Raw genomic sequence first — 24,570 nt, 5'->3', positions numbered from 1 at the left:
TCCAATGTGACATACGTTGTGGCTATTGCCACACGTTATATCCTCTTCAACCAATAAGATAAGCTCCATCTTCTTTCTAACTCTACTTCAGGTGGCTGTAGCCTACTGTAGTCGTATTAGCCTCCTCTTTATCAGAGTTTTCTCCCAAAGACATCTCATATTCTCAGTCTTAGAGTGAGCCCCACAACCACATTAACTCTAGAGATGACAGCCACAGGCTGACAGGACCTCTGAACAAAACAGTATAGCTTGGCAGACAAGAAAAAACAAGACCTCAGTCCAGTCTCTCACCAGCTCTTGTCCTGCCTTCCACAACTTCAGAGCCTGGATCACACCATAAACGTTAATGCAGTTGAGTGGCCTGCACAGGCAGCAGCTATCTCACTTAGGCACACTATACTTCCGCAGGTTTATCTTCTGCACTGCTCTGTGATAAAAAGAAGCACGGCTGACTTCTTTCCTGTAGCATGAAAAATCCAGCCTCTAGGATCATACAGGAACTTGGCCTGGCTGAAGCAACCTGCAGTATTGCACATGCCTTAGACTAAAGCCCTCTCCTGCTCTTACTGTCACATTATAGTTCATTTCCTCATCTGTATGTCTGAAATTTGCCTCTGGTTACTAGAAAGTAAAAAGCATGTATATATGATAACTAAAGCATACTATGATAATAAGCTGAAGCGTCTCCATAGACAATGGATTGAAAATATATTCCAGAGGTCAAAAGAAAGCTAAAAATGTGCATCTTTGCTTCTCATATTGAAAACAAACAAGAAACCACAAACAAACAAACAAACAAACCAGCAACAAAAAACCCCACCCAAAACACCACAGAATTTATATCATTGCCATCATGGAAAAAGCATGAACAGGATTAAGTACTTCCTATAAACAGCTACATTCATCAGAGGGTCAACTCTGAAACCTAATGACAACAGCCTCTGTTTACCATTCCACTAGTGATCATATCAGGAGAACGATCTGAGTGTGATTTATCCACAGTAGCTTCTTGAAATCTTTTGAAAAAAATCTATTGTCAAGAAACAAGACATTGAGATTTAAAGCTGTAACACCACTAAAGGTGTTGTTACTTATTTTTGCAGGTCTTTATCCTAGAAATCAGGAAGAGAAAAAGAAAAAAATCTGAGGATTCAGATAATCTTCACAAGAAGACTGGAGAGAGCATCCCGTGAGCAGAACGAGGAAACATTTCATGCAATAACATAACCATCTAGAGAGGGAAAACAGGTGTAGAGGATACACCTGCTCACCAAATGCACATTTGTACATGGTGTGTGTTCAGAGTGGAATGGCTTTGAAAAAAAAAAAAGAATGGCTTGCAGATCTTCTGGGAACAAGAGTAGTTTTCCCTAAAATTTCTTCCTCCTTCAGAAAGGCCTTAGCAAGAAAACACTTTATCTAATCTCTACCAGGTCCCTCAAGACCTTCAGTGAGCTCTCTCAATAAATGCTTTTATTAGGGCAGACCAATACTTGAAGTTCAAGTAACAGTCTCCTTTTCCTAATATCAGACCCACCGAATTAAGCCAAGTCCCCTTCCCAAGAACACAAACCTCATTTCTACACAGAATAGTATTTTTGCATTTTCCTAACAATATCCACTTGAAGATCTTCAGGTATTGTACAAAGCAGAAAGGAATTCTGCTCCACACCACCACTTTGTGGTAGCTAAGTAGTACTATCCTCATTTAACATGGAAGAGGAGATCCAGAGAGGTTAATTGTCTTTCCTAAGGTCACAGAAAAAGCCTCTGGGCAGGACAAGCAGAGAACACAGATTCCCTGATCTCACCAGCCTTTTGCTTCTATCCTAATTCTGACCTCACTATCTGCAAATGGAGAAAACAAAAGTTTGTTGAGTGGAACGGATTAATTTTTAATAAATTAAAGTGAGATTTGTGGGAGATGGGAGAAAAGGGGTATAGGAGACAGAGGGGGAGTTGTTCTTCAAATAATAAAATAAGACCACAGGAAGTTTTTAACATTCTAGGTAACAGGACATGCAGCAGATGCAAAGATCTCTCTTTTGTGGAGTGTCTGTAGATCTATACGTCCCAGTAATAAAATGATTTTTTTATTACCATGCTTTTATCTTCTTTGCAAATCCATCCAGTTGTTAGGAATTCTCCACCACTAATGCCTGATTTGAAATATACTAGTTCATTGCATGAAGGTTGATTGATCATGTTTTTAATAAATCATAAGCGACAAAAGCTTAAGTTCTGAAGTCTGTTTAAGTAACAGGGAATTAGTAAAAGTGAGATATATGTCTCTTTACTGCTTGGGCAGCCTGAAAGCAATAGCATACAGCAGGGGTGTCAAACTCATTTTCACTGAGGGCCATGTCAGCCTCTCGGTTGCCTTCAAAGGGCCAAATGTAATTTTAGGACTGTTTAAATGTAACTATTCCTACATTTATACAATCCCATTTATACAGTCCTGGCATGTCCTACCTGATCTCCTAGGTCATCCGACATAATCATGACACAAGTTAATATCTTTTGTCCATTTTCAGTACACCTTCCTGCTGCTTTACATTTACCGTGACCTAAGAAAATATATGCTGAGGTGGGAGTCTGGGAACCAATGTGGCTGGCAAAAGAAGCCACACAATTTTCCTGAGTGACCTTGGGCAAATTGCTTGACATTCCTGTGCCACAGTCACCCCAACAGTACGAGTAGGTAAAAACTGAACTGCAGCAGAAGAACAGGCATTGGATTCAGATTTCTCTGCTAAAAAATGAAAGGACCCAGGTTCAAGCACCTAAGTTTCCCTCTACACTGTTTAAAAAAAAAAAAAAAAAAGAAAGAAATCCAATTAATCACTGAATGCAGTGTGTTTAAGAGGCAGAAGAGAAAAAAATCTTCAGATGGGAAATCTCAGAAAAATCGCTAACAGATAACACTATGTAGGATATATTAACACGCACACTTTTCCTTCCTACGAATACCACACTGGCAATAAACACCAATCTTTGCTTTTGCTTGTGTTTGTGAGTTAGAAGCTTTCAACGCATGGCATCTTGAGGTGCAAAATCTTAATGGAAAGTTGTGAACAATCAAGACATTTTACTTTATTACCCTGGAGTTAAAGAATAAAGGAAACTAGTTATTTAAATGGCACATTTCTGTAAAAGAAACCAAGGTGGGAGGGAGAATTTTGTGAAAATCATTTTCTGACCTGCATTTTAGAAAAGATAACGTTTCTTTCCCCTGAAAATGCCTACAGAAGGAGTTTTCCCTGCTACTTTAACCAGAAAGACTCAAAACTATTGGAAAACCATGCTGGGAACGGATGGGGGGGTCGAGATTTTAGCTTCTTTTGCTCAACACACCTTGATTCAGCACCAAAATGAAACAAAAGAGAGGGCATATAGGTTGATTTTTCATTCCATGCCATGTTACGTTAAAAATAAATAATCCTAGAGACAAGTGTATTGCTAAAATATACCATGCAGCTGTTTTATTTTGAATGTTTGCTTTCATCTTTAATGAGAGTGGAATTCATGTCTGGCAAACACAACTGCTTTTAAAAAATGGTTAAATCAAAGTAACATCTACATTGCTGTCAGAATTATTGCCTAAGTAATAATAAATAGAGGGAAAAAAAAACTTCCAGTCAAAAAAATAGAGGTGGTTGAATTGCACATCATGGAGCTACAGCTGGTGCATAGATATAGATAGCCAGTCAGATAGATAGACAATTCACTTTTTAATGACTAATCAGTTTCATGAAGAATGTATCTGAAAATCCAGCCGATCTGTTAAATGCTGCTAATTGCTTTATGCCAATTTCCAATAGCGGCAAAACAATAAAAGAGGCATTTTCAATGCAGTGATAAGCGCTAATAATTAGAATAATGGGAACACTGCCACCAGATATAAATGTTTCCTGGAGTCCTTTAAATTACACCTGTTCTCAGACTTTACATCAGAGTGGAAATAGTATTTCTGATACCAAGTTAAAAGAAAATTGAAGTTCTCTCCACAGCCATCTGCCAGGCATTGCAAAGCAGGGTGCGAGGGAGGGCCCTCCACTATCATGGCACGATGGCGTGTGGGCTTTTGGGACACCCCCCACATGCACCACAGCCCCACAGGCTCTCAGGGACAACTCAGCTACTCGCTATTTTTGACTTCAGGGAAATGACATGAGATGCCATGGATTTTTTATGAACATTTCATTGTGCTTGCACTACCTGTCTCCTTTCAGAGCCCCTTAACGTGCTGTGGGGCTTTCCACCCCTTCATGAATTAACGGGATCTCTCTTGTCGCCAGCATGCAGAGCGGGGAACAGCAGGGCTTTTCCACCACCACTGTACATCATTCATCCCCTGGCACAAAGGCAGCGAAGCGTGCCGAGGTGTATATTACATGTGAAGAGAGAAAGGGGACCGAGCTGTACAGGCACATGGGACAGACCGGAGCGGGGAGCCGGGGGTCTCCCCTGGACAAGGGAGAAGGTTCCGGCCAGCCCAGACCCTTTGGCCGCGCTCCGATCGCGCTGCCTCGGAGATCACAGCTCTGCCTTCGGGGCGGGGGGTGGGAAGGTGTTCCCATTCTCCTTCATCCTTTCCCATGCAAACTTTTCTATTTTTTTGCTCCGTATACCTCTTCCCTTGGCAATAGAAGCAATGTGCCCGTCAAGCGCCCCTCTCCTCCCCGCACCCCCGGCCGCAGCGGCACCAGCCCAGCCCAGCCGGGTCGGGTCGAAGGGGCGATACTCACACTGCTGTTGTGCCCGGACCAGTGCACCATGGCTTGGTTGTGAGCCGCATCCCCGGTGAGCGCGAAGGTGGTGCTGCTCAGCCTCAGCTCCTCTGCCCCTCGCAGCCGCTCCGCTCTCCCCTCCTCCAGGCGCACACGGGGCTGAGCCCGGGCTCCGCGCTGCCCCTCGGCCGCGGGCACCCCCCGGCCGCCGCCCGCCGGCATTGCCCGGCGCCCCTCGCTGCTCCGCCGGCTCCGCGGCGCTGCCGGGCCCCGGCCCCCGGGCGCGCCGCCGCCCGCCCCCGCCGAGCGGAGCGCCGCTCCCCGCGGCCCCGTGCGGCCCCCCGGCTCCCCGCCCGGCAGCGGCTCCGCGGCGGCCGCCGCCCCGGCCGAGCCCCGCATTCGGCCGCCCGGCCAGCTCCGTAATCCTCGCGGCGGCGGCTGTCGCTGCTCCTGCCTAAGGCGAGACGAGGAGGGCGGCCAGGAGGGTGATGGAGACGAGCAGGATCCGCAAGTTATTTCAGCGCCGGTGCAACACCAAGAGAGAAGTAAGAGCCATGTCCAGGCGAGAAAAACGATGTGGCTGGTCGGAAAGCAGTTAGTCCGCTTCTCCATGCCTTCGCAGAGCGAGTCGGGGGGCTTGGAGAGGGAGGGGGAACGAGGCGTTGCGTTTAGGGCTTTTTTTTTTGTTTTGGTTTGTTGTTGTTTTTTTTTTTTTTTTAAGGAGAAAGGGGCCGGATTCTTATTCTAATTATAATTATTATTATTTGCAAAAGGCTCCTCTTTCTCTCACTCTCCTTTCTCTTCCCCCTTTCTCAGCCTCTCAGACGACGACCAGGAAAAAAAAAATAAAAAAAGGAAAGAAAGAAAAACAAGAAAAAAAACCACCAAACCTGACTCCCCGGTAGTTGGATTCTGTTCCTTACTGTTGGTGGATTTTTTATTTTTTTTGAAAAGTGCTTTTCAGTGAAACTGTTCACGTTCAAGGATTTGATCAAGTGAGAGGGTAGCACCACACGGGGGGAGGAGCCCCGAGCCTTGCCAAGCCGCCGCCGCCGCTGAAATACACCGCCGAGTCACCAGCCGCGCTGCGCCGCGCCGCCGGGGGCCGGGAGCGGGGCCGGGGGCGGGAGCGGGACACCGCGCCGAATCAGCTGGAGCATCATCCAGCCTTTTCTCCTGATTTGGTATGTGTGCTCTTGCCTGAGATAAAGCAGCCGTCATGCACTGTTTCACCTGATGTATATTTACATATACTCGTATTTACAGCAGTGTAGGCATTCCTTATCCTATGTATATGCATGCGTATGTACGCGCAAAGGCTGGGTATGGGTAAGGGACGTAAGGGAACGCAGCTGAGATGAGTAGCTCCTGGGTGATTCCCCGTGTGTAAGAGCGTCAGGCATCCAGGCAGCACCGCATCAGAGTCGGCCCCGATATGAGGATGTGCCCGTCCCGAGCGGAGCCTCCCAGCCGTGGGAACCCGCGCGTGTGCGTGGGAATCCCAGCAACCTCACCGCCATCCAGGAAAGGACACTAGCGGGACTTATTTGGGGGGCGAAGAAAGGGTAGTATCTACAGGCAGCTCACTGAAGCATCATCTCGAGACTGTGTCGGGAGGAGTGAGGCAGAAGTATTTCTTTAGGTCATGCCAGTGTAGTGCTCCCGCTCCCATCGCAGGGATGCAACATTTCCCCGGCCAGGACACCTGCTTTCTGCTGGCAAAACACAAGGAGCCGTTGCAGCTTCAGCTCCCGGACAAGGCGTGAATAATGGCACGGTGCGAAGGGGAGAAGTCAGGCACGGCTGCGGGGCGACCCCCATCCTCCCGGGGGTCACCCTTGTCATAGCCATCCGTGCCTGTGCCACGTCCCTCCGGAGCGATTCAGCGCAGCAACACGCCGGCACTCTCTCTACAGTTGAAACCCACGGACGACCTTCCCTCGTTCTCCTCCTCCCTTTGAAAAGTGTCAATAATTAGGGTTCTGTTAATCGTCCCACACACCCACTTACCACATCAGCCATTCTTTGCCGTCCAAGGACGGATCCACCAACTACACCGCTCTCCCCGCGCTGTTTCCCCCCACCACCCCCAGTCCCTGAGTGGGAACGGCTCCACAGTTTCTCCCATTCAACGGGGGTCTCCCAGCCGCCAGGAAGGGGAGGAGAGCGCGACAGGGACAGGATGGGTCGATGGCTATTGCCCTCCCGGGAGAGCGGTGGGGTTTCCTTGCTAGCCGGTGCCCTGAGCTTAGCCCCATCCCGCTGCAAAGCGCCTGCCTCGGGCTGGGGGGGTCTGTGCAGCGCGGCTGCCCCCGGAGAAAGCGGAAAGCAAGTCGGAGGAGGGAAGAGGGGATTGCAAACACCGCTGGCTGCTGCAAACGGTGTGAGCTGTCGCTAAATGACTGTCCTCCAAGAGTGAAAAGAGGGTCCGGAGGCTAAAGCCGGTTTGCAGAGACAAGCTCTAACAGCTCCGGGGGGCGGGGGAAGGGGACAAGGGGGGCTCAGCGGGCGGGTGCGGGGCGAGCCGCTACCCACGGGCACGGCCCTGCCCGTGAGCTGTAAATCCCGACGCAGAGGGAAAGTGGGAGGTGGGGGCACGGGAAACAAATCACCCACCCCCAACGCAACGAATGTTATTTCTGGCTTGGAATCGGCTTCTTTTCAAACTACGCTGCCAAAATGTTTAGGAGATGACATTTCATTTGTGTGGGAGCAGTGACGTAGGCCTCAGCCTGAGCTGATCCATAAAACCACAGGCGAGGGGATTGCACAAGTTACACACACCTGTGGCAGGCACTGATCTGCATGCACAGAGCCAGACCAGCCCCAAGTCTGCACCCTCCTGCTGCTTGTAAAGCAACAATATGGTACAGGGAACAGGAAGAACCTCAGCTGTCTCCCTAGATCAACAGTGGCCCCAGATATGTGGCATCAGCAGGACACATTCCACCCCTGGATCTTGCCATTGCTATGCACCACAAAGGGATGCATTGCCCACCAAATGTCATCCTCCTACAGTTAGGCTGCAGCTGTGACACACAGAACTTGTCTTCACATTATGATTAAAGTTTCTCCAGTTCCTGTGGACCCAGCAGCAATTCACTGCCGCTCCTGAAGATCTCTTTGTCTCCAGGACCCCTGTCACCACAAAGTAAAAGCTACTGTGGGGCTAGCAACTGCTACTGCTTAGCTAATGTGCACTCCACCCAGTCCCATTTATCTTCTCAGCCTTGCTGGACATTAAGACCTTGTCCATGTTCACATCTGGATCAGTCACTCATTTGCAAAGGATCATCCTCAATTTCATGACCAAAGTCCACCCACACCAAGACAGGACTTGTGAACATATCTTCTTTCCCAAATGCTGCCAGCACAAAGCATTGCTTTGTGTCCACCACATTGCTCTTTGTCACCACATGGACATAGCACAGAATGCGATTGGTTTCATGCACAGGTATGTTCACCAACACTTTTCTTTAGGGCAGTACTGTCAGCACCCCAATAGCAGGTCTCTCCTACCCTGCAAGCTGAAGAGCTGTTACTTGTGGCTCAAATCACCCTCTGTGAATATCATCCCCACCTGCCACACTCAGGGAGAATCCCAGACGTTCAGTTCATACTACATCAGCAAGATTACCCCGGGGCCTCATTTCTCAGACAGATAGGTACACATAAAAAAGACCTGGTGTTTCTAGAGAAAATCCTACAACCCTTTCATCAATGCCTGCTCATTACTGTTAAATAATAGGATGCACAGCTGAAGTCCCACTGAAGGTGTGGGACTGCCTATTAAAATATCCCCGCTCCAGATCTCCAAGCCCTCAGCAGAGGCCTCAGTGCCGAAGAGAGAAGCAGCAGTGCTCTGTAATTCTGCTCCTTCTCTAGAAGACAAAGGTAACGTGAGCAACACCCCCATCTCCTGCACGATTCGCGAACTGCGTGCCCATCACCAGCACACAGAAGAGAGGCTGTTCCAGTTTGTATCATCCCTGTTTCAGGAATATCAGGTTTGCTTCAAAACCTGGCCTCCTGCATGATACGGTGATGGTGAGGATGTAATTTGACAACACACAGATTTGCACAGTCTATATCCAAGAACAGAAATTGAGAAGTTCAACACAGTATCCATTACAGGCTGTTTTAATCCCTGGTCTAATCCATTACAATCTGCTTTAATCCCCACCCAGCTGCATACATCCATTCAAAGAAGTAGGGGTTGGTGTTATATTCTGTTGGACCATGTTGATTTTTAATTGATGTAAGGCAACCATATGCCATAACACCAGGCAACACAGTACATTTCTAAGTAGGCAAGCAAGTAAATGTTCTGAAGGCAAATTATGGCACAAATGTAAAGTAGCAGAACATGCCTATAACCAAGGGGGAGCTGTGTTCAATTAAGGAAAGAAAGACAATTTGGGGAGTTATGTTTGTTTGGAGGGAGTGATTTGAATTGAAGAAGTCTAATGACACTATCTAAAGGAAGAAACAAATGGAGCCTGGCAATCATTTCATGCCAAAGCCTTCTAAAGCAGCCTTTATTTTTGGGGGTATTCAGTTGGGGTTTTTTCCTATTCTGACTTCCATTTGGGGAAAAAAAAAAAAAAAATGAAACTAAAGAGTTAACTCCTATAACATATATCAGTAACTTCACCATGACTACCTCCGCTGCTCATCGTAGACCTGTTCCCCACTATCCCCATCCCTTCTGTTTAGTCCAGCTCTGCCATCATTGCCCCATGCCCCTCTCCTCCTGCAGGACTGCACACACCCCGGCCTCTCTGGCGGTCCAGAGTGGGTCTCCCAGTCACTATCACTGCAGGAAATTTTTGAGTAGGAGCTGGAACCTGAAATAAAGTGGGAAGATGAGGAGTGGGGGAGTGTAGAAGGGAGTTGGGAAAGAGGTGATAAGAGGAAAATTTAAAGTGGCAAAAAAAGTAATGCCCAGCTACATAGCACTCTTTTCACACACATGCACCCTCCCTTGAAGGTCTCCCACACTACTCAAGCCCTCCCAAGGGAGGAAATCCCACATGTACTAAGAGAAAAATCAATGCTTGCTTCAGTTAACTTTATCTTATTTATTATGTGTGAGACCAGTCATTGGAAAACAAAGCAGCTTTGTGATAATGCTGTCTTATTTATTAAGGAAAGGCCTGAATCTGCATAAACAGAAATCATTAACAACTGAAGTGTCCCTATATCCTCAGACTAAAGATCACCTGCAGGCAGGGCCCCCACCATTTCTTCTAGTATGGTACCGCCCTCATTATGGGACAGATTTTCTCCTAGCACAGCCGGTCAGGGTGTGCAGCAGACAGTCAGCCTCTGAAGCACAGCAGGCCCATGGCAGAGAGCCTTTAGGATTGACAGGCTGCCTGCAAAGCTCCTAAACAGGGGCTGAAAAAAAAAAAAAGCACTGTGCAGATGCTGCAAGAGGGAAACTCACCCCTGCACTAAACACTGAAGCAGGAGCCCAGCAGCCCAGCACGCAACATGGGTACAACGTACCAACACGCCAGGGGAAGTGTTTTACATATCCTGGGTCATGGGACAGTGGTGAGACAATTTGACCATAGCTGATCTTGCAGCAGGGTTCTCACAAAGTAGTGGATCCCCTCACTGTGTCACAGCACCACTATCCCCTTGATCAACACCACTGACCACCCTCCTGCTCCAGAGCAGAAGATGCCACAGGCCACACTGGAACTGCAAGAGATAGAGGCTTAGCAGAGTGAAGAACCACTTCTGCAGATCTCACCATCAGGCTCAGAACTTCACCAGTGTGAGCAGATGCAGTGCCAGGTTTGCCTCCCTGTCTGCATCCCGCTCTTGATTTTCTCTATCCAAACACCATGCCTGTGAGAGCCAGAAGAGGCCCTTTTATCCAGGAATATTCAGACAGCTCTAGTATCATCACCCATTGCTAAGGCTGCCCGAAAGTTGCACAACCCACATAGCACAGGTGAAGGACTTGACAACAGGCAGAGAAGGCAGAGGTGTTTTGAATGCTCTGGGGAGGTTCTGCAGGTTTTAGATCATGCTCCTAGTTAATGTGTTCTGACATTGGTCCTAAAGCCAATATAAGAAAATCCCCTTCTGCTGATTATCAGCTCATCAGGAATGCCAAAGAGCTCATAGAGTAGTAGGAGTGCATTAATTTGCAGCATATACAAAGTTGTGCAGTGCATGAGTTCACTGTGTTGAATTCACTGTGTACTGCAGGTTGCATATATTTCTATCTTAGAGACCCCAGTCAGAAACACAGGGTTACCTGTCTCCCGGATTTCAAATTGTCCAGGACCAGAGTAAGATCCTAGATTTTCAGAAGTATTTGCCAAGCTTTTGAAAGTACGCTCCTTAGCATCACTTAGAAAACTCTGGATCAGGACATTCAAACCTGGAGCCCCTCTTTGTCTCTGAAGTCACAGAGCTCATCTAAAATTCTGTGTCCAGCTGTGCCATGTATAATCAAGAGAGGCATAATCATGGCTTAAGATGTTATAATATCAAAGAAAATGCTATGAGTACTAAGATATCCTATTTGGAGAAAATTTGATGAAAAACAGGGAATGTGACTAATATTCATATGGTCATTGATTCAGAAAGAGCAAATAACCTTCATCGCCCTTCCTGCCCCAAGGTGTGCCTCAGTCTTTCAGGTTCCATGGAGAACAGGAATCCTCCTTGCTGCTAGAGGTTTTGTGCACCTCTCATCAGCTTTTCATTTCTGGTTGCTAATGAAGCCTCAGGCATATGATCATTCAGGGGTGGCTTTTGCTGATAAAAAGCAGAGCACAAATACTGCCTTGCTGTGTGAAGAGAGTCTTTGTGAACATGAAACTTCCCCTCTGCTTGTTCCACTTTTTCCCTAAAGCACAGTGGGATCCTGAAAGGTTAAGATCTTCCCTTCAAGACACTCACAACAGGACAACAGTAGCTAGAGTTGCTGTGATTTCAGGGGCATGAAACTGTTTGAATAGGGCTGGGTTTAGCACAAACAAACTTCTGGTAGAAGGAAAGCACAGTGCTGAATCTTGCCACCTCTTGCTGCTAGGTAAACTGCTGTGTCAAGAGGAGAGGTATCAATCCTTAGCTACTGTGCCCACTGCAAGCAACCATATACCATCCAGTCCAGCTCTGCTGCCTGAGCTGTTCAGGTGACCCATGTTAACAGTCACCAGCCAGTTAAAACATTTCAGTTATTCCATATTTTGACTGAAACAGGTTTGGGATAATGGAGGAGCTCAGCTGACATATCTAAAGGTGCAGTAAAAAAGCAACTGGTGACTGTATTGTCACAGAGCAGGACTTGTCCCCGTGACCCAAGCGTACTTTGTATTTAAGCACAGGCTTTGAGTAAGGGTTTAAAAACCACCAGATTTCTCTAGTCACTAGGGCGAGATCATTTCAGAGGTGACTAGCATTTATACAACCCTCAAAAATAGGGATATTGAGAGGGTCACATCATTAATTTACCTTTCTCAAAGGTATATTCAACTGCATTTAAACCAAAGCACAGTACAATATGCAAATCACAGCTAAAATAATAGGATGAGACTCAGTCAAAAGGGAGACATTTTTGAAATATGTGAAATTAGCCAATGAAAGACAAATTGTGCTCTGTCAGACTCAAGCTGTCCCTCTCACTCTGCATTGTGGTGGAAGGTCTATTGCCAGACTTCATCTCTCCATCCTCTCACAATCCCACTAAGAAGATAACAGCAGATAGTGGCTTTAGGCAAGACAAAGATTTGGAAAATATCCCATGTTCATCCTGTATCCTGATGGGACTGCTCAAGAGCCTATACCCTCTCCCCTCTGAACATCTCCTTATGCTCCAAATTTCGGAGACTTCTCATGGTTTGTAGGCTCAAAGTCAGCTGCTCTCACTTCAGGTCAAAGAGATCAAATTTCCATGACTTCCAAGCATTTACTAGTTGGGATCCTATTTACAGAACAATCATTGAAGGAACACCAAGTATTACCAATTGTAACTAAAGGTGTGTGGAGTGTGCAATATTACTTGTATTTTCTCAGTCTCCCACCAAGAGATGCTACCATCTAAGACCCACTGACATTTGATTGACACAGATTTAACTTCTAGAAGAGTCCTAGAACTGTCTTATTGCAGAGATCACTGTTATGATCCTAAGATTGCAACAGTGACATTCCTAAAGCCCATTAAAGAGTAATCAGCCATTCAGTGCTATACTACCATCTGTAAACCAGAGCCCGTATAGGGCCACAAGTCATACAGCACAAACAACAACTAAGAGGATGTGTCACTGACCAGAGGTGACCATGCCTTCTCCAAACATTCCCATGCAGCACAATGTTAGTTCCCAGGGCAACCAGATAATATTGTCCCCAGCAATCCTAGCAGATTTATTTCCTTCCCTAGTCTGGGGGACAAACCCCCGGGGAAGAAATTCAAAGGACTTGGTAGCTTCAGATAAAGAGGGACACCAAACATCAGCCACATCCAGGTCCCCACAAGCTACTGGCAAAAGAAACAGCAACAACCCACAAATCCACGAGGATGAAAAACTTCTTTCATGGCCTCCAGCCAACCAGATACTTCACAGGAGATATTTTAGAAAACTCTCCTGTAGAAATCAGAAACAAGACAGAAAAATGACACAAATGGTCTTTTCCCACTGTGCAGAGTACATACTAGAAGAATGAAGATGCTGTGGTCAGTGACACAGAAATGGTTCTCTACAGTTAAGACTTTGCTCTCACCCCAGGTATTTTTTCCATTTTGTATTCTCTTACAGACAAATCCTTCCCTCTTGCACATACACCTCCCAAACTTGAGATAGACCTAGAAGGTGAAGGAGCTGGTTTTTGTTTCTTCTCTACTCAAGCTAAATCCAAAGCAATTGGTGTGTGCGTGCGAAGGCAGAATTTTCTTAGTAAGCTAGAGAGAAACAAGTCCAGCACGGACTCCAGCTTTGATAGTGGGACTTCACAGGAGGACGTTCAATGTGCCACAGCTTGGTGCTGTTTTCTCTCCCACAACAAACACCACCTTTTAAGATGCTCACCTATGGCTATTTTCTTCCCTTCTTTTAAGAATAACCCCAAACAAGAAAGGAATTGAACTACAGCACTGAGGAAAGACTTTATGTACCAGTCAACATGAGTAGAAGGGTGTATATTTAGTCAGGAAGAACAAAACAAAAATAAAGTATTAATATAAAGAAAAATAACACAGAACTACAGTAGCAAGCAGCTGGCTGTAGGCAAGTGTTTCTTACCAAGCCAGTCCTGGCAGTCTCCCAGTTATCCTGGGCACAGATTCAGCAACAACTTACTCCTAAAAAGAAACAGGTTGACCCAAATCTCATGTAAACGGAGTTTGAAATATTCTGAAAGCAGATGTTTCAGGTAAATTTTTGGTCCTAACACCTATAAGACAAGATATAGGAGAAAACTAAGTGGCAGCTATTACAGCATTTGCTAGACCGTCTTGGCTGATAGCTTCAAGTCATAGGGGACTAATTGAAGTTTCACACAACCACAGGAAATTAGAAAAAAATAGTACTGGCTCTGTGGAAAGATCAACATGTAACTGACACACAGTGTAATGTATGCTCAGCAGTGCGCTGGCAAAGGCCAGGCATCACTGCAGTGTGCACCTCCATAATACAAATGCCAATTACTAAATTAATAATCATTAAAACTCTAGCAATGCTTAGAGTTCCTATCAAGTTCCAGGGAAAAGCCTGAAAATGCAACAAAGAGACAATCCCCACCCTAAAGTCTAGATTATTACTCACAGACAACGCACACATTCAGCTGCCTTCAGATAGAGTATAAATGAGAACAACTAAGGAGGCTTCACAAAATAAACATGCTGCTGTGGCAAATCAGTGTTCATCTAAGGAGGGAGGAGGAACAAGCTGTACAGGTATTTTGTGCACTGCAAAAGCATGCAGCAGGCCAGCGGGGGCACAGGCAGAGGGGCCAAAACCCTTCACTCCCTTTCCCTTAAAAGAGCATCTGACCACATGTGCTGCTTCAAACACAAAGTATATTTATTCTATGTTCTACTGAATGATTTAACAGGGTTGCCTTCTTTTGATGGTGCTTTAAATCTATTCCTCAGCTTTGTTATGGATGTCCAGGTTCCAGTGCAGCATTGCAGAGACCACTCTTGTCATTCTCCCCCTTCTGAATCTGTCCAACACCTGGAAAAATTTTAGTGGTACTCTGAAGCTGAGGAGGGTTAAAGCTCAAAAGGGTTAACATTCAGGGACACAAATGAAAGTGCAATTAATAAGCCTGCTACATAAAAGATCCTCATGCTCATAATGCAATCGGCAAGGGTTGAACATTTTTCCTTGGGCTTACTCTACTCCATTACTGCAATAATGCACGGTAATATAGTTAACATTGATTTGCCGCAAGGTACATGTACTACATCTGCAAGCTAACAGGGAAGAAGGAGAGAGTCTCTCCCCTTGAAAGGCTGGAATTACTTAATTATCTAAGGAAAATGACATGCAGATTCAACAGCACAGGGAAGGGCTAGGACTGACTTTCCCCGTTCCAAAAGAATACAGAAAAACACTTCTCTGCTACGTGATCTCCATGCAAAGCAAACACTCCTGCTTTGTGTTATTAATTATCCCAGCTCCTATCACTGGAATTCAGAGGTGGTGATACTTTGCATTACTCCCAGCTATGCTTGCTATTCATAAATTATACTGAGAGAAGTTGCCAGGAGAGGAGAGGAAATACTAAAGGAAACTTGTAAGCATCTCTAAATAGGCAGCTGCTGTCCAAAGAGGCTGCAGGCCTCTGCACAGAGTCAGATGTAAACCAGTATTAGTGTTACAAGACAGCAGGAGATATATGCCCAGAGTGGCTGGGCAAGACAAGTAAACAATGCATTCAGACAGAAAAGGCAGAAGAAGGCAGATGGCTCAGGAGATTAACCTTTCATCTTCACATGCACAGGTTAGATCAGATGGTCTGATAAAAGATGAAAGGCACTATTATGATCATTAATCTGTAAGTGGTTCACTGTAGTCCAAACCAAGATAGAGGTGATAGTTCTAGTGGTCAAACCAGGACTGGTTTTATCTTCAGAGCTAATAATTTAAAATATATTTCCCAGTTTTCCATCTGGAAAATAGAGCTGAAATTGCCTCACCACTTTGAAGGCCAAGTTCTGAACAAGGTCTTGGCCATCCCACACCTTTGTACAATTATACATTCCACAGAAAACATTCACTTTCCTGCTCCTCACAATAGCTGTGCTTATACAATTGCTCCTTTTTAGTGGGATGTCCTGAGTAAGGAACTGAGAAACATATGATTGATACCTGTGGGATTTATCTCAGCCCAGTTACTAGACTGATGACCAGATTTTATGACTGACACCACTTGCCTTCTGGCTGGCAACAGGACAACACTGAATCAGATTTAGGCAAAAAAAAAGAGGTTGGGGGCACCTGGACTCCACTTTATTCCAAGATAAAACATGCTTTTTGTCAGCTGTTTTCAAATATAATTTAAAAGTTACAAAGAGTTGAGACTTGAAAGGAATGGTAGCTTCTCATAGATCACTCAAGGTGCTTTGAGAAAAGAAGGAACTTAAAGGTATGTGAACCTTTCATTTGGTCACACATCATTGCCAATTCAGTTTTCTTATTTTGAGGAAATGAAAGGCCCTTCCCCTCTTTACTCTTTTCTGTCTTTTTCAGTTTAACCCAGAGAAACTAAGGATTTCAGGGTTTTTTGTTCTTTTTTCCATTGTGGAGTGTGTATGTTTTCCCTTTTCTCACATTGCATGTTAAATACTTCTTTGCTCCTGGAAGCTTGACAGTGTGGCAAAAGAAGCAATGCAGGTAACACAGAAACAGAACAAGAAATCAGCTGGAAGTTATTCATTCCAGTCTTCTATCATATACTGAAGAAAAAAGGGACAGAAAGGGGTTAAAATATGATCTTCAAATGCCACTGATCTAAAATACTGAGATTTCTGGTCTCATTGAAAATCAGAGGGAGGAAAGACAAAAGAATTCACAAAGACCTTAACAGACACAGTCTTTTCTTTAAATCTTTGAATTTTTCTTTAGAAAATTTTTAAACTGAAGGTTTTTTTATTAAATCAAACATATTAGAATTAGTCGATTGCTGTGTAAATTTTACAAATAGCACATTCAGCCTGGCACTGTGCTTTCCACAAGTAGATTTCTTATTAATACCATAATAGCATTTTTTATGTTGCAATTAACTTTCCCCAGCCCAGACTGAACAGAATATTTCTTACTCCTCGCTCTAGACCTTCCCCTATACTGCCATCATCACTGCATTACCAGCACAGGAGATTCAGAAATACTCTAAACTGGCAATTGAAGAGTCTTCTCTGCCCAGGTTTCTCATTGAGGTCTACCTTTATCACACAAGTAGACACAGGAGGGAGCTCACACACCCCCATTCACACTGAGGTTATGTCCCTCCCTGCAGCAACAGAAGTGATTTAACATCTCTGATTCTCAGATCAAGGTTCCTCTAGGTCTTGGAGTGAGATTTCCACACCTGCTAGGATAGAGGTCTCCCTCTTTAGGTAGCAGAGCAACTGACATGTGGCCCCTCCGTACCGGAAACAGAAAGTCTGTAGCACTGTTGACTGAGCTGAAACCACAGGGATGAAATCTTTGCTCATCAGGTTTGGTAGTTGCAGATGAGGCTATGCACACACCTGTAATGTAAAACTGTTCTTAGTACTCTGGGCTGAACTTTCAGATGCCTTTTATATTTGCTGCTGGTCCTCTGTTTCTTTCTCCAGCCAGACCTCACAAAGAAAGCCCTAGGAGTTTCTCTTCTTTAGCCTCCTCCTGTTCTGCCTAAGCGGGATGTCCATGACTGCAGCAAAAGCCATCTAATGGAGAAGATGGAGCAGAACTTCCTTCTATTCAGAGGCTTTTTAAATTTGTGCAGCCACCTAGGCAAAGCTCTTGAGCGCAGTGCCCACTGACTCTTTATACTCCTTTCTAAACCAGGTTTTAGTCCTGTTATTTTGGCTCTTTTCCCCATTGCCCTTCATAGGTATATTTTATAGAATCATAGAATGGTACGTGTTGGAATGGACTTTGAAGATCACCCAGTCAAACCCCCTGCCATAGACAAGGACATCTTTCACTAGACTAGGTTGCTCAAAGCCTTGTCCAACCTGATCTTAAATACTTCCAATGATGAGGCATCCACAACTTCTCTGGGCAACCTCTCCCTGTATCTCACCACCCTGCTCCTAAAAATTTCTTCCTTGTTCCTATGTGCCTTGTTCCAATGTCCAATACAAACCTACCCTCTTTCACTTTAAAACTGTTGCTCTTTGTCATTTCACTACAGGCCCTGCTAAAAAGTCTCTCTCCATCTTTCTTATAACCCCCCCTAATATACTGAAAGGCCACAATAAGGCCAAAATTTTATTTTCTCCTGGCTAAACAACCCAAATTCTCTCAGCCTGTCCCCACATGAAAGGTGTTCCAGTCCTCAGATCATTCTCATGGTCCTCCTCTGGACCCACTCCAACAGACCCACGTATTTCTTGTGCTGGGGTCTGCAGAGCTGAACCCAGTACTCCAGGTGGGGCCTTGGAGAACAGAGTAGAGGAGAATCACCTCCCTTGACCTGCATTTCTACTGCTCACAATTTTTTCTAATTTCTAATTTCTACTGCTCACAATTGTCACAGGGATGTGATTATTAGCAGCCTTCTTACAAACCATTGCTGGGATGCTGCTGCTAGTTGTCCTCTTTCCAGTTAAACTCATACAGAAGCCCCCAACTGGTGCATTATCTTGCATGCTTCTCATCATTTGCAATGTCAAATCTTTCTTCATCTTAGGAAATAGAACCTGACTTCATTTTATTTTTCATTTCTCCATATTCCTTGTCTCTACAGGCACCTTTTTTCTAAGAGGCCTGTTTTTTTTTCTGCATTTTGATGGTGTACTTTACACTCTTGGAGAGAATAGACATTCTACATTACTGTCTGAGCAGGCTCAGCAGGGTATCAGAGGGTGCAGGTATCTCAGGATCTGCTCCTCTGTCTCATTCATTACTGAACAAACTCCTCCAGAATGAAAGCATGAGTTGGCAATCGCACCTGCTCTGAATATACCCTGCCACGAGAGGAGCCAACAGAACACGTGTGTATTCTTATCCTCTTCTTCCAGCAGATCCCAGAGGGTTTTGCAAGCTATATCACTCTTGAAAGGGAATGCAGGTCAGACACTGATTAATTAATGATTGAAAAAAAGTTAAGATTAGAACAGACTCAGCTGGGAAAGTAAGATAGCATCAATGGCAAAGTGAACTAAAAAGCCCAAAATCCTTGATGCTGCTCTACCTTCTGATACAGGCATGACTAAGTCTTCTGCACCTTTAATTCATTTCACTCACTGCTCTCAGCAAAGGTCTAAAGCTTATTTATTTCTGACAGGGACCACACTTCATCCTAAAGGGGAGTTTAACCTTATTTACATGCTCTCTTTCCCAACACTGCTGCCTCAGAAGAGAAGTCTTATTCCTTCCTAGGCCTGCAAATTGGCTTTCCACACATTCTACAGCCCTCCTCCTCTTGTGTGGTGCACTGATCTATTCTTGCTGAGACTGAAGGACATAGGTGCCTTCAGGAGTAGCATTAATACTGTTTTGCACAGCAACTAATTACAAGGGTGTACTCAGAGAAAGTATTATCAGCAATTCCTTGCCAATATCTCCCAACAGATGCAATATTGAAGCCTGGATCATTAACAATAATCTCATTAACAAGAGCATCTCATACTGGAAGTTACTGAGGTTTTTTGTTTGGTTGGTTGGTTGGTTTTGTTTTTGTTTTTTTAAATATCTGAGTTCACTATTTAAATCAACAACAATCAAAGCAACTAAGTATCTCAGAGGTCTGAATTGTGGTCTTTATATTACGTTGTCACTGTGGGTACCAATATAAGTCAGTACCCCTTGTTATGTCAACAAAGTCAGCTAGAAGGTTGGTGAAAAGTTACAGCGTGTGATTTCACCTTACAACTTTGTCACAGATTACAGCAGCAGTAGATGGGCACAAGTAGGTACTTTTCTAACGTTCAGCCTACAATGCACAAAATGTGGTTGAACAGAAAATCAGTCCCACAGAAATCCTTAGGATGGTGGATCCCTGGTCAACAACCATGGGCGAGTGGTCATACAGCTTTCTCTACTCCATATCCTGACATCAATGATGTTTTGCTCTGAATCTTGCAGAGAAGTCTCTACCGGCCAGTAAGACTCATTCATCCTTCCTCCAGCAAAGCCTTCCTGGTTCATCCTGTCTACAGCAGCACTCACGGAATCCACCTCATAGGCTTTGAAACATTTTTTCATGAATGCGTACAAAAGTGTATTTATTTCAAGACCACAATGAGATAAAAGCTCCAGACTAAGCCTTGATACATTGAAGAGTCAAACACTCATGGTACATTGTGAAAACCAAGCCATTTCACAAACACTTAATGACATTGTGCACATGGCTATGGCCGTGTAAACGTTCTCTAACACACACTTCCATGCCACAGAAACCCACTCCCAGCCCCTTGCCCAACTCTGTCCTCAGGGAGAAACTCTGAAGTTCTCTTCCAGAGACAACACATTCAGACATGCAAGCCACCTTGAATCCTAGGTGTGCAAATCACTGACAAACCCAACAGAGACTGAAGCAGTCCATTGCCTGGTAGAATACTCAGTGCACTTGGTCCCCACTCCCACCCCCCAGTTTGGATTGTCATCGCAACAGTTGCATTGTAAGGGCAGTTATCTCACATTGACAGAAGTATGGACATATCTGCTATCTGACTTTGTTTTCCTTCTTATAAGCAAGAGATGATGCAAGGAAAACTGGGGATGGTGAAGAGGAGAGGCAACATTTTCACTGGTTAGTCTGTCTTGCCATTTTGCGTTGGTGGAGATGTAAAGAGGAAGTATATCTATAAATATACTGGTTATCAGAGTGGCAAAACTGTTTATCTGGTGCTCCTTTCCTCTTCTTTCTCCTCACCAAGATTTCACTTTAAACACAACAATAGATTGTGTTGTCATCTACTTTCTCCTACTGTTTTTTGTTTGTGTTTTGTTTCTCTAGAAAACAAAATAATGCTGAATAGTTTCAGCTAAACTAAATTTGTTGTTCAGTGTTTTGCACTGTTTTTAGCAGGGAGGCTAAATGTTTGTTAGAAAACGTATTTTGACAAAGCAGAAAGTAATTTCCAGCTAGTGCTAGCTGTAAGAAAGGTGAGAGCTCTACATGGCTCACTGAGTTTGTAACTGTATCAGAAATTTAAAAGGTGCCAATTTAAGATCTAATCCCAAAGCCCTTGCATGAGTGGTCCCATTAAAGGGAGAACAAATTTATTCTTTGCCCTCATAGATTTATACTGGTTGTCAATATAAGCAAATGAGAATGAGAGAAACTTGGAACCAAAGCCTGTTCTAAGTTGCACCGTTTCAAAGAAACCCTCCAGTAGTCAAAGGATGGGCTTTTAATTAACATTGCCAATACACAGAATTGAGTCAGGCAGATAAGGGGTCTATGTTAACAAAGGTGGTATCATTTTATACACTCTAATATCTCTGAATGATACAATACTTTTCAAAGATGAAAGTTTGGATGTCTCCTTCATAATGTACTCATATTAACTACTAGGTATGGATTCACCACCCTTCATTAGTTGCCAAGGTTTAATCAAACCACTTCTCTAAGCAATTCTACCTGAACATTGCATTTTGCAATTATCCCTGCATCTCAGTGTTGTCTGTGTGCAAGTGTCAAGGCAATGATTGATCGATTCTCAATATTTCATCACTTATGATATTTTCAAAGTAAACAACTCCTTCTCCATTGGGAAATAATATCTAGGCTAAATCAAATTGTGAAGTACTAAAAGAAAGCTAGCCTCCTCCACATTAATCTTAAACCGCTTATGATAGACCAAGGCATTGAATTTCCAACTTTAATGAGACCTGTGGGCTCTGAAGCAACCCTTTAATTGATAAGTGAGGAGATGAATGACCTGGCTTGTATCACGGAGAAAATATCATGGACAACAACTTGTTTCCAACTCAGTTGAAGTGTGGAGGAATTCTTGACCTGCACTTTGAGCATCAAGAGGTGCATTGCCTGAATGGCTTTCACTACTCCTTGGGCACCTGCTTCAGAAAATCCTCTGCATATTGTGTATTTCGAAAAACTGAAGCCAAATCATCAGTTTGTCTGATTGTCCCATATGCTAAAGCCTCTTAAAACCACTGTAAACCCTCCTTAATATGTACATAAATTACAGTCATACTATGACACCCCAAACAATGCACAGAAAACTGGTTGATTTGAAAATAAGACCTTCTGAGTGACATGTCTTGTGAAAAATCTGGCTAATGGTGACAATAGGAGGTAGAAAGAGGTTGGAAATTGTCTTTGAATCTTAGAAAATGTACTGGCGTGGGCAGAGCAAGATGCTAAAAATATTTTATATAGATGTAATGTAAACCTAGCTTCCATATAACATAACCCTGCTCCAAAGGCTGTCATGTTAGAGTGCATATTGTATCCATATCTCCAGTCAAGTTTGTTTCTTACTCATAAATAACAATATTGAGATAAGATTAGTAAATCCCAGAGGAGTAAGCACAGAGTTATGCTTTAAACAGACCAACAAATCCACTAGAGAATAAGATCCCACTGCCCATCTACTCATTCCATGAGAAAAGAAGTGAACTAAGCTCAGGGTCAACCTGTCTGTAATCCTTGTACTTATTCCACCCAACATATACCTTGGCCCTGTAAACCAGCCCACCCCTCAGTTTAGCACCACCCACTCCAATGGACTGGGAAGAGAGCTTCTTCCCTCTGCAAGCACTCTTCCAGCCTCACTATCCATCAGCTACTCTGAGCATTTCCAGATTTCCTCTTATTTCCTATTTCCTGATTGTTTTCCATCCTTTTGCGATAAATGACAAAGCTCATTTTGAGTCAACCTCAGAAAAGGGATCTTAGCCCATGATGGGGGTTTCAATAGCTCTTGTCTTAAATTCAATTTATTTGAGCAACAGTAAACATTTCCAACAACAGCACCAGGAGCAAAATTAAGTGCTTCAGATAACCCCACTTCAACTCTGTAACAGCATTTTTCTCTGCACTACGTTTTGCAGTCCTCTTTGCACTACAGATACCACGTATGTTACAAATCAAAGGGAGACGAGAATCCTACAGCGTTTCTTTGAACCCTTTTTCTTCCCCCCACCAAAATACAAAGACAACTGAAGAGCACAAAGGTGTTTATTCTCTCCGAAAGAGAAGCGGTACCTTTTTTGACTAACACTGGCTTGGTGCACAAAGTCTGATTATCTCCTGTTAAGTCACATGGCTTGCAAACTGCCCTCATTTCCCTCCCTCAGCCCCTGCACCAAACAACAATTACCACCCCTCTGCCCCAATATTCAAAGGAAAAAAATGGGATCAGAACAGGAAGAAACAAGAGGAGTTTCCTTTTCACTTTCAGAAAGGCACTTGTTTCTTCAGAGGGAGAGATGACAAGACTTTCATAATGTTTGCTGACACTAAAAAGAAAAATGTATTTCCAGAAGTGTGAAGGAAATCTGTTCTACTAATTCATTTGAATTTTATCCCCCATAACACTAGGAACATAACACTTTCTGTCTCCCCCATCAGATGACATTCCACATGAGGCCGCTGTCATGCCCCATTAAGCATTAGTGATCTTTTCTCAGCCAATTCAAGTGTTTAAAAACTCCCTAGAAAACACATTAATCAAACAGATCCACGGTTGTGTAAAATCGAAGTTTTTAAATGTATCATATTTAATAAGAAATGGACTGTCAAGCACCTTCAACATGCCAAATTGGCATAGCTCATTGAATCTCCTGGCTTATGAATAACATGCAGAAGTACAACCCCTTTGTTATGCCTACTTCTTCCTTATTTTTGTGCCCTTAAAAAATTCAAAGCTAAAATCTAAATATAGAATCAACAGGCAAAATTTAGTACAGAATGCAACCTGAGCAGGGTCATAAAGCCCATGTCAGATCAGAATACAGCTGATTGCCCTGTGTGAGAAAACTAATATATATATATATTCACATGCCTCATAAAACTTATGGCTCCCATTCTAAAACAAAGGTGACAAATACTTGTGCAATTTAGAAAATGAATCGCTTTTCATGATCTAGCAAAGACACACACAGCATGCTGTGTTCCAATTGCAAAGTAGACGGCACGCATTCACTGGCAAACAGGAAACAGAAAATGATATGTTTTGAACGCCTTGCATCATGAGAGAGAATTTCAAGTGGTGCAGTACAGAAAACATCTTCAGCATTCATTTAATCCACACGGATACATGTTTGAGGCTTTGCATGTGAATTAGTGACCAGGACAATATCCAATATCACTGTTCCATACCACAATAATAGCATCACCCAGCCCCACAATAAACCATTCATTTGTTCATTCAGAAGCCTCTAGTTACGCTGTGTTTTCTGTTGCTGGAAGCTCCCAGGAAGATCTGTCAATTCTGAACTCATGTCTGTGTAATGTGCATGATGTGGGCTGACCTCTAATGTGACTGGCTGTGGCCAGATTAAAGTCACATTAGAAACATGAGTAAAAGTCTCCAAGTTGAACACTAGAGAGAACTGCAGTGTTTTGCCTGTGTCTTTCCTCCTTTTAACTTCCTGTGGCATTAGAACAGCCCTAGAGAGGAGGCAGAAGAGAGTCAGATTCTGATCCCTACAGTATTGGGGGGCAAGAGAGAGCAACTTTAAGCCAATAG

The 24,570-nt window shown here is 44.0% G+C and overlaps 1 protein-coding gene across 1 annotated transcript in view; it reads right to left on the bottom strand.

Annotated features, from left to right (window-relative positions):
- Positions 1–5,721, bottom strand: part of SORCS3 (sortilin related VPS10 domain containing receptor 3) — a gene marked incomplete at its 3' end in the record, with an annotated part of 288,234 nt that extends 282,513 nt beyond the window's left edge. Inside the window, exon 1 of the mRNA XM_082053085.1 lies at positions 4,749–5,721. Within this exon, the coding sequence (XP_081909211.1) occupies positions 4,749–5,342 (594 nt within the window). The 5' untranslated portion in view covers positions 5,343–5,721. The remainder of the gene's footprint in view (positions 1–4,748) is intronic.
- Positions 5,722–24,570: the final 18,849 nt, after the last annotated feature.

The sequence above is a fragment of the Streptopelia decaocto genome (genome assembly GCF_964273445.1).
Source record: "Streptopelia decaocto genome assembly, chromosome: 5".
Classification (NCBI taxonomy): domain Eukaryota; kingdom Metazoa; phylum Chordata; class Aves; order Columbiformes; family Columbidae; genus Streptopelia; species Streptopelia decaocto.
This window is presented reverse-complemented; position numbering and strand designations above follow the sequence as displayed.